This window comes from Lobosporangium transversale (assembly GCF_002105155.1).
Source record: "Lobosporangium transversale strain NRRL 3116 chromosome Unknown BCR41scaffold_20, whole genome shotgun sequence".
NCBI classification, from domain to species: Eukaryota; Fungi; Mortierellomycota; class Mortierellomycetes; order Mortierellales; family Mortierellaceae; genus Lobosporangium; species Lobosporangium transversale.
In genome coordinates this window covers 509,785-520,593 of record NW_019028998.1, presented here as the reverse complement: position 1 = coordinate 520,593, position 10,809 = coordinate 509,785, and the positions used below count along the sequence as shown (strand labels likewise).

At 41.0% G+C, this 10,809-nt stretch overlaps 3 protein-coding genes across 3 annotated transcripts; 1 reads left to right on the top strand and 2 right to left on the bottom strand.

Annotated features, from left to right (window-relative positions):
- Positions 1-961: 961 nt before the first annotated feature.
- Positions 962-2,573, bottom strand: BCR41DRAFT_371060 (hypothetical protein; the record flags this gene model as incomplete). The annotated part of the gene is made up of 2 exons (XM_022026569.1): positions 962-2,103; positions 2,204-2,573. The coding sequence occupies 2 exons, from the start codon at positions 2,571-2,573 to the stop codon at positions 962-964; spliced, it is 1,512 nt and encodes a 503-aa protein (XP_021881103.1).
- Positions 2,574-5,668: 3,095 nt separating this feature from the next.
- BCR41DRAFT_422466 (hypothetical protein) lies at positions 5,669-7,608 on the bottom strand (the record flags this gene model as incomplete). Its single annotated transcript, XM_022030159.1, has 4 exons — positions 7,255-7,608; positions 7,054-7,147; positions 5,914-6,934; positions 5,669-5,784 (listed from the first exon to the last, which is right to left on the bottom strand). The coding sequence occupies exons 1-4, from the start codon at positions 7,566-7,568 to the stop codon at positions 5,669-5,671; spliced, it is 1,545 nt and encodes a 514-aa protein (XP_021881102.1). The 5' UTR covers positions 7,569-7,608.
- Positions 7,609-8,175: 567 nt separating this feature from the next.
- Positions 8,176-9,210, top strand: BCR41DRAFT_354411 (pirin-like protein). Its single transcript, XM_022024315.1, has one exon. The coding sequence runs from the start codon at positions 8,261-8,263 to the stop codon at positions 9,137-9,139; it is 879 nt and encodes a 292-aa protein (XP_021881101.1). The 5' UTR covers positions 8,176-8,260; the 3' UTR covers positions 9,140-9,210.
- The last annotated feature ends 1,599 nt before the right edge of the window (positions 9,211-10,809 follow it).

Below are 10,809 nucleotides of genomic sequence, written 5' to 3'. Positions count from 1 at the left end.
TCTCTCATTGGATTTTATACTGCGGCCGCAGTTTCGAGGGAAAAAAAAAAAAAAAAAAAAAAAAACCTCCCATCGGCTCTGCGACATTTTGCATCAGAGTTTATTTTTTTATGGAGCGAAAATATATTTTGCTGTTGGTACATGATATGTAAGATCTCTACTTCTTATCCTTTCTGGTATCATCAAGGCTTTCATCCCATTCCCACCCTTGTTAAGATGAGTACAAAAAGAGAACCTCTATACCAACAGCAGTCAACGCCTCCTTGTATTTGGCCCAGACGTGATCATGGTGTGTGAAGGGCAGCTGTGGATATAGGCGATGGATATTGTGATGATGGTTCAATAGCGGCACTGCTAAATTGAACCCGTCGGATTGGAGGATCCCTCCCGCCGCATTTGTTATCTTGTACACGTTGCCGTTGGCGCTATATTGATGGCCACCGCCTGGACGATGAGACACATATCCATATAACCAGGATATGAGTGAGCGAGGCCCGTCATAAGTCCCGTAGGGATCAAGAGTTACCACTCATACGCCTATGCTGGCCTGGTTTGTGAATATGACCTTGTGCAGTGACAGTACGACGGCGCGGCGCCCGAGTAGTAAAAAAAACATTCATGATATATTTTTGGTTACACGGAGAGTGCATCGTACAAAAGCCCCTGCATTCAACCATGGTCGAGCAAACATGCCCTGTACCACTTCGTTGGGTCATCAAAATCAAAGAAGAGGAGGCTTTGAGAACTGCATCGAAGCGTTTCTTCCGAGCTGGCTTGCCCCCGGTTCGCCTCGCATAGTCGATATTCGAGTTATCTTGATCGAAATTGACTTGCCTATCAACCACATTGCTCAATTCTCTTTTTTCTTTTTTTTTATTTATTATATCGAACCAATAATTGAACACAGGTGAAAATCAATATACAAATACGGTACATTAGTTGTCTCTATTAGATTGATCCTTTATTGTGCACCTGATGTTACTGAACGACCAAGAAGGAGTGATGTGGCACCTTTAAGGGCCATGAACATGTTAATCTTTTGCTTTGCTTGCTCTTGGTATTCTGGAGGAAGAGCTGAAGATGCTGTGGCGAACAAGTTCTGACCCCTTGTCGATCTATTCTCAAATATCTCATTATCATCATTTTCATTGACATTATCATCACTATCCTCTTCTCCTTCTCCTTCTTCGTCATCCTCATCTCCAGAACTGGTGAAGCATGACGATGAGGATGTATCTGAGCCGCCTCGATTCATACTCATTAATAAGTTTCCTTCATCCTCTTCTGCGATAATGGAATGTCTTCGCATTGAGGATGATGGAGACAATGACAGTATGTAGGGTTTCTTATTTAAAATTGCTTGAGGATTATACGACCGCCCAGTCTCTGATGGCACAGAAGGCGCTCCTTGAGCTAGATTGTGCTTCTGTTGTTGCTGCTTTTGCTGTATTTGTTGCTGTGTCAATGCCTTGACAGTAGAATAGCTTGGAGTCTCCTTATATGCAATGCCTGCTTTGACAAGGCCTGTCAATGTAGCAAACAAAGTCTCTGTCACGATCTCATGGATCGCATACTGTTCATCCAATTCGATCACCTTCTCAATTGAATGTTTTGACAGCCTCCATGCCTTTTCCTGTAGACGAAACTTTTCATCCACTTTAGAAAGTATTATTCGCGAGGCATGGATACAAGTCTTGATCGCGTCCGGGATAGGAGATTGCTTCAATCGTATCGCTGACTCAACTGCTGTGGAAACAATGGTCTCACTTAATGTTGACTTGGATGGATTATCATTATTTCTTTTCTTTCTTCGTTTTGTGCTGTGACCACTATGAGGATCTGGTTTATCGCGCTGTTGTTTTTTGATTTTATCAGGCATTTGCTGTGGAGTATGAAGAGTATGGGGACTGTTGGATTGACCAAGTGAGTGTTGATGGATCAAGGATGTTGCTTGGCCACGGTGCTCGCGATGACGTCTGCGTCTACGACGACGAAGCAACTTGGTATCGACATCCTCATCGGTACAAACCAATTCATTCTCTTTTAAAAAGCTTTTCAACTGAGATATGAAGGCCTCTCGACGTAGAGGGTCGCACGTTTCAACTATTAGGAACATAACAAAACAAAATAAGCCTAAATATTTTTCTGATTCCAATTTGTAAGATGAGGGCAAGAGAACAGAATTAAGCGCATTTTCTCTTACATGGTAGAGCGTGCATCAAAGTCATAATGGCGGCTAGATAGAGCTCGAACGCATCATCACCAGCTTCATCATCAATAGTTTTTGACTGCTCTTCTCTTTCCATAGCCAACATTGACAAAGTAGTTGATTGATCAACCAGCTTTTTGTTTAGTTTACGGTAATGAACATCCTCTGGTGTGACAGCCTTGCTCCCTGAACCCTTGCTGCCTCCTGTCTTGGAGGCAATATATGTTAGAGTTGAATCCATCACTGGATGTGTGAGGATCCGACCAGCTACGGGAATGGATCCGAGCTGTTCCTTGGAAGGCAAAAGGCCCGTCCCAACGGATGTAACAGATGTAACTACTTTTTTAGCTGCCCTAAATGGCATCATGGGCGAAGGTCTTGGGATTGAAGGAAGCCTACCATGCCACGTGTTTAAAAAGGACAACGATGGCGAAGGAGGCGGGGTGGTGGATGGACTTGGGCTCACTGACGAATTATTTGTGAAAGTAGCACGAAGTGCTGGTGATGCCGGCGGTGTGCCAGCAGGAGTACTAGAGGTTGTGGAAGAACCTCTCCCAAAGAACAGGGAGGACATTGGAGACAATACCGACATTGCTGCAACATCCTCGGATGTCTGATCAAATGATTTTGATTCCTGCAAGTCTAAGGGTTCAACCTCGTCCTCAAGTACAGTCGGGACCGAGGTGAGCGATGCTAATGATGGAGTATTTGCTGATGATGTTGAGAGAACGGTCGTTGGCGCTAGAGGAGGAGAGACGAGCCATGATGGAGACGATGACGATTTCTTATGCCTTGATTTTGTAGGTAGAGACGTCTTGGTGGGTACAGAGGAGGAGAAAATTACGTCTACAAGTGTAGGTCGTAAGTACTTTGGACGATCACAACTGTCCATTGAAACTCTGCCAGAGCCCCTGTTGTCGGATGCAGAAGTACGGACTGAGGGGGTAGAGTTGTTTCTACGGATGGGGTTTTTTGGTACAGGTACTGGAGCAATCTTTGAGGAAGACATTATGCAATTTTATTTGTGGTGTTGAAAAGAGAGGAAGCTGAAATGGTGGTTATAGTAAGCAGTTGTAGTAGTTGAAGTGGTAGTGGTGTAATGCTGCTATTCGAGCAGGGAAGAATGTCCCTAGACCTCGATTCGAAAGAACGGGTAGCTGGAGGTCGAAGGAAGGAGAAGAATGAAGATTGGTGGTAGAGTTATTGCTCTCGAAATAGAGGATGGGGAGTGAAGAAAGATCCAATAACAGTCGAGAAAGTGTTCATTATTCCTCTCGAAAGAGTGGAAGAAAAAGAAGTAAGAAAAAGAAGGAAGAACTAATGGATCTGTCCTCTCTACTACTTTTACTTATTGAGCAGAAAATGAATTATGATAAAATAACGGATTTTTGTAACTGTTTTTTTTTTTTTTTTTTTTTTGATTGATTTCTTGACTTGTGTAGTGTTGTGTTCCGTTTTGTTTTCGCTGTTCTTGTTCTTCGTGTAATGGAAGAAAAAGGAGTTTTTAGCGAAGCATACACACAGACATTTTTATCTTTAAGAATACACAAGGAAGAGTGTAAGAGAGGTGTGGATAACAATTTACAGTATGAGAATTGAGCAGTCGGAGCGGCCCAGAGGGAGATTTGGCGGACAGCAAGCCTTTTTGTGGCAACAGGTGGGGTTTTATATGTGATTAACAGCTTCTATTATATTATAAATAGTAACATCAATAAAATAAGTCGTATAAATGTGTACATATATATATACGATTGCTGCGTTGATCGCGCAAGAAACCAGTATAAAATATAAATTATACATAGAAGGGAACGATAAGATTATGTTGTACTCCTTCCGCTTTGTCTTCGTCTTGACTATGGTCCCAACATGTGTTGCATTTATTAACAAATATATTTATACAGTGTATATATATTTATGTGTGGTATTAGCTTTTATGCATTGGAAGAAAAAAAAAAACTAAATGGTTGCACTTCGTATCATATCGCCACCCTTCGAACAGCCACGATGATGAATGCATTGTACAACATTGGAACAGGTTACTCGACACATGAAAAAAGAAAAAGCACATCTACTTTGCCAATAAGATGTTTCGACCTTTTTTTAAGTGCTCATTCATCGCGCCATTTTATTTTTCTTTTGTCTTAATATGCACGTACACACGCACCCGACTCTTGATCTTGTCTATCTCCACGAGGCTCGACAAAAGTTTGATAAAGTTAGGTTGCATTGTAAACGGTGGGGAAAAGACTGTGGCTCTTGTTTATTATCTCTTCCGCCTGCATATTCTTTTCGCTTCTTCATTGGTATAGCAGTGCTTCTTTAAGCCTGCTATCCATTGGTTGGTGCAGCTCTCATCTCAACCTGGATGTTCGCCCACATTTTATTTTGCTTCTGTACCCTCAAGAAATAAATAAATAAAATGGGTCAACGGCATGCGTGGCTCTCGCATATCCCTTTTTTCTTTGATATTCAAAAAAGCTGGACATTTTAGGCGTCTCATTGTGAGATTGCAAGCAAAGAACCTTGTGTTTAACCTTACGAACTCCCTTGTTTTGACCCTATCTGAACCACAGGAAAGAATGAAATGTGTATTTCTTCGATCATAACCACAACTGAAAAACAGGGGGACTGATTCTACCATACGTCATATGTCAACGTGGGTATGGCAATGTCCTGCAAGAAGGACCTGCACCTGTGCAGCAATGTGTACACATGCTTTCATATTGGACAAAATCCTGCTTTTTTCTTCCTCTTTTTGTCGTGATCCATTTGCCCTGGTCTATAGTATAAATACAAATATATTTAATTTCATTGTTATCCTCTGTGTTCTTTATTTTTTTGATGAGGAAAATCAAAGTTTGAGTTCGATCCCAATAAAAAAAAAAAAAAAAAAAAAAAAAAGAGAACGAACCTCTATATCCAACCGGGTAACAAACTACACATGTGCTTAAAAGGGAAGCGGTTGGTTCTGAATACATATTATATATATATAATGTAATAACTTCGCCGATTTAAATTATCATATGAAATAAAAAAAAAAATGAAAAAGTTCCAGCTTTATTTGGGTGACATATTGAGTCCTAGTAATAAAATGACACTCATTTTACACGCGCATGCATCAAGTCAAGATGAATTTTTATGCAATCGGATATATTTTTATATATATTATATAGATGTTACAGAACTAAATGAGCACTGGCCATGGTGGAGGTGGACATGAGTGGTAGTCTCACCCGAACATATCCCTAGGCAGGCATGTCATATGTTTATATGCACCATGGCCGTTTGATTCGTTCTACGCTATGACCATTCAAACTCAGTTGCGTAGCTTGATTGCTCTTACAGCATGTGTAAAGAAAGTTCCCATATAAAAATCGGTATCATTTCTATCCGAAGAGTCATCAACAAGGCAGATCACGTATAATAATTATGGTCCACCTTTAGCAAAACGTATTATATTTAGATCACATAAAGACGTGATGCGTATTTGGTGGCTGTCAACAATGACGATAATGAGAAAATACTTTTGAACAATTCCACGTGAAAGTCATTTTGAAAGGTGCATCCCGAAAATTCTTATATAAATTATTTTATTTATTTATAAAGATTATTCTCTGTACTTGTTTTGAGAGAGATTCATAAATATATTCGCCGGAGATCTTTTGGGAGTGTGATTTTTTGACATTGTGGACAAAGTTTCTTACTGCCTAAAGTTTTCATCCAGCATCCCTCGCAATGCACATGCCAGCAGACAATTGACGTTAGAGGAGCAGTATAAGGCTCTAAACAGATCAGACATGAGGGCACGTTTTTACTTGCAGATTCCAAGTGCTTAATCTTGGATCGCAACGCTTCAATCACCAGTCGCGTATCTCCGGACGCAAATGCATTGCTAATCATGGCATTAATTTTAAACTCTTCTTTCCCTTTTTCATCATTCTCATCATCAATGGCTTCTAGATCAATGTCCTCATCCTCATTCACTTCGTCATCAATCTTGTCTGGATATGCATTTTCTTCTATAATATCCACTTCGCTGCTCCTCCTGTTATGACGTGTTATCCCCGATGTGCTACTTCTCTGAGTTGAAGCGGTTAATGTAGAACTTGACGCAAGTACAATTTCCCTCAGCTCTTCTGCATCCGGGTCCGCACTATCCATCACCACGTCCCTCTCCGTGAACTGTGCCCCGCCATATTCATCCTCTTCATCGTCTTCCACATTCAAGTCATCATCAACATCTTCCTGAGCAGAAGCTGCTATCGGTTGGGACCCAGATCCTAATGCTCCCATACCTCCTTCAAACAGTGATGTGGCTCGGATCCTTGTCTGACCCGCCCAAGTGTATTCTTCAAAGGAGTCTGCTGTTCGTTCGTTCGGCATCGTAACCGTAGAGCCTCTCATCGAAACCTCTTCAGAGATTGGTGTATGTGCTTCAGAGGATATATTTACTCTTCCTGAGGAGTGCGGTGGTAGTTGTGGGTTTGTCAGACAAGAATCGATATGATTGTTAATGTCGTCAAGTGAGCCAAAGAGGCGCTCACTACAGATGAAACATGTTGCTGGCGCATCTTCACTCTGACCTAAAAGGAGGACATCGTTTAGTGCTCCTGTTAATCCAAGGTCTATATCTAAGAATCTACGACCATGTCCTGTTGACGATAAAAAAGGCCCTTCCTTGTTGTTTTGTCGAGCAGCTCTTCGCTTTTGAATGTCGCGCAACACCTGACAAAATAGGATTCAAGAGATGTGTATAAACAATGTAGCAGTATCGGTCAAAAAACAAAGACAAGAAGAAAGCCATGGTAATGTATTTTATAGTATTGGTCATAAGAATGTCTTACTCCACGCTTCTCATTATCGGCCGCTGACCCACGACTCTTTCCTTTCGTGAACTGTTTCGTCGCTGCGATTGCGGCGCCTCTTTTCCCTCGAGGTCTAAAAAAAAAAACTCAACATAAGAATACTGTAGTCTATTCCATGGCAAAGCAAATAGAATGTCGAGATTGGGTTCTTTTCCTTTTTTTTTTTACCAATGTTCATACATTTCATACGAAGCGCATGCTTCCAATTGTGTGAGCTCCATACGGTAGTGCTGCTCATACTGGCCTGGAACTACAATCTCGTGGCAGATGGGGCACTTGACTGACGGATTACGCTTTGATCGTTTGACAGGTGTTGAAGGTATGGAAAAAATGGACGCAGGAGCCCTGTCATTCCCCTCTGCATCTATGGAGATATCTTCATCCTCTACCAAATGTTCATCGCCGTTGTTGTGCTCTCCTTCTCTCTGACGCTTATCATCGATGTCCTTTCGAGAATGCTCTGTGTGTGTGAATGAATCCGTATTATTGTCCATTTGCTCATTAGTTTATATGCATTGAATGGTTCTCATGAAGTGATTAGGATCAAAAAAAAAAGTTATGAATGTTGGACCTAAAATAAACAGTCCGGTTCATTTTACAACGCGTCTAAATTACAACTACATAATTTATACATTTGACTTAAAAAGGTTATACTGCTCTTCTTTAATTGACATCGAAACATGTAACTAACAAACAGACTTTATCAACACGCTAGACTAGGACGTTGCCATAGTCTTATAGGTGTCAATATGCTTTCCATTAATGAAAGCAATAAAAATATTGACTAACTTCTATGCTCATCAATGATAGCCACAGTATCAGCTTTCCATCCATTTAGAGACTATTAAGAGAGATACAATAGACATAATGGTAGATTGACTACTAATTTCAGAAAGTCGATTACAATTTCCATATACCATTATATTTATTAAACATATTTGTAAGCATATTCCAATCGTGAGTGGCTAAAAATTAGTCAAAAATAGATAGTAGGAAAAGCCACAATATGTGGCTTCGTTGATATACATAGTTTATGTCAGCAAGACCTATAAAAGAGGGACTTGATCGCCATCTCCACGTTTTTTCTCAATAAAAATATAAAGCGCAAGTTCAACAAATATATTTCTCGTCCTTCAGCCACCAATATTTATCACAGCATAATTTTTTACTCAACGTACACAGGAAAATGACTGCAGCAAGAACATCTCGCTCTATTGTTAAGTCTGTTCTCTCAAAGGAACAGGCCGAGGGTGTTGGAGCCCGAGTCCGTCGATCTATTGGACGGCCCGAACTCCGTAATCACGATCCTTTCCTCATGCTCGACGAGTTCAATGTTGACAAGAACGGTGGCTTCCCTGACCACCCTCACCGTGGATTCGAGACCGTCACTTATATGCTTGAGGGTCAGTTCCAGCATGAAGACTTTGCAGGACACAAAGGGACCATCGGACCTGGAGACTTGCAATGGATGACTGCTGGACGTGGTATTGTCCATTCAGAGATGCCTGTCAAGTCCCAGACCCGTGCTCATGGACTTCAGCTCTGGATCAACTTGCCCAAGGAACACAAGATGTGTGAGCCTCAATACCAGGAGCTGCTCGATGGCCAGATCCCTCGTGCTAATCCACAGGAAGGAGTGGTGGTGAAGGTGATTGCAGGCGAGTCACATGGAGTCAAGAGCAAGGTCTACACTCGCACACCAACAATGTATCTCGATTTCAAGATGGACAAGAACAAAGCAGTTGAGCAATCCATCCCTGCCAACTACACTGGATTCATCTACACACTCAAGGGAACCATTTATGTAGGTGACAAGGAGTTCAAGGGTGAGGCTCACCACACCCTTACGTTCTCGGAGGACGGAGCCGAAACAGTCAAGATCACAACCAAGGATGAGGACGCCCACTTTGTGTTGATTGCAGGCGAGCCTTTGAAGGAACCCATTGTTCAACATGGACCATTTGTAATGAACTCACAAAAGGAGATCTATGACACGTTTGTAGACTACCAATTTGGACAGAATGGCTTTGAGCGTGCTCCCAATTGGCGTTCAACCATTGTGTAAATCAAAAGATTCTTATATCCTACTTTGTATAGTAACAGCTCCATAGACATCTAATGTGTATTTTATATGGTCAATAAAGTAAATTATATTATTCAGAGATGACCTGCTGATGCGACATTTGTGTCTTTCGTGGTTTGAACTGGAAGGCTTCTCTTTTAAAAATTTTTCGCACGCTTCATATATTTCCTCCAACTCGTTTGGTCAGTGATTCATATATTTTCTATTCAAAAAACGTTGATTGAATTGATTTGGTGGCTGATTTTGACATTTCACCCTCCGTGACGAACTGGTGCCAAGGAATATAATTGGCTCCCAATTCAATCAAGATTATTCAAAAAATATATGAATCACTGACCAAATGGGACGGAGTATACAATTCAGTAACCGAATATCAATTTGCGCAATGTTTATCTCCTGTCCACTCAAAACTTTAACGCCTTTTAATGTCGAAATCAAACTCATTAGGGGGGGTTTTTTTTTTTGAGGTAGACTAAGACCATAAATATCCCATGCGGCATCTTTGGGTGACCAGGAGCTGAGATTTAAAAGGCACGTAAGCAGCACATGTATACTTGTTATACAAAATACGTTGGTCAAAAAAAGGGGGCAGTGAGCATTCGTGATTGATAATCTGATCCATGTTGCAGTCGTAGCCTCGGCCAGTCTAGATCTCGCATTGCCCTCCCTGTCTTCCAAATGTAAAGGAGAGAGACAAGTGGAAAAACTGTGCATGGATGACAGTGCCCAATTAGACTACCATAGTACTTAAATAGTCAAAAGCATCGACCTAAAAGCCACGAGTAGGTTCAAGGAAAAGGAATCATTAGTTTACTTCCCACAGTATTGTACAATTGTGAGCAAATAGGTTGACAAAACGTTCTTGAAAGGCGTTAAATGGTGATCCCGCTGAGGATATTTGGGATAGCTCCATGGAGCCGATTCTTTCTTTCTGTTTTTCTTTTTCTTTTTCTGGAAACTAATGTATTGAATTACCAACTTTCGTGCCATATCTGCCCTCAAACCCATTGCTGCTAATATGATTCTAGGTGGCATCTTTCCTGATCTACTCATGGGGCAACTGAGTATTAAGACACACTCTGTTGTCTTGTGTGAGTCTATTGGTATGAAAGCAACAATAGGGAAGAAAGTGAAGAAGACAAAAGAAGAAAGAAAGGAAAAAAAAAGGACATAACATTTCGCGTTTTGTTTACTACTTCATGAATATACTGAGAAATGCTTTTTCTTTTCTTTTTTTTTTTTTTTCTATGGGTGCCATTGGTACTATATACATCAAGTATGCATTTTATGGATACATGAATGTACAGATCGTGCGGCTTTTTCTTCCAACTCGCGCAGATGAAGCAACTTCGTCTATAGTTGGTTCGCGACATGGCCAGGAACGTTGGTCTTAACTGGACGGATTTTCTTTTTCTCGCATCGATTTTACAATCCAAAAAAAAAAAAAGCTTATCCAATGAGCGTTAGTGCATGGCGATTGGGGGAGGGAAACAGAGCTTGGACCCGAAGTTTAGGGCTATCATGAGCAATGGTCTCGCTGCTTTATTTGCTTATTTAAATCCGTTACAAAATATGTAAGAACCACTTGTCATGAGTTTATAAAGAAGGAGGATTTATGCATGTCTTTTTCAAGGGGAGAGATGAGATCCCTC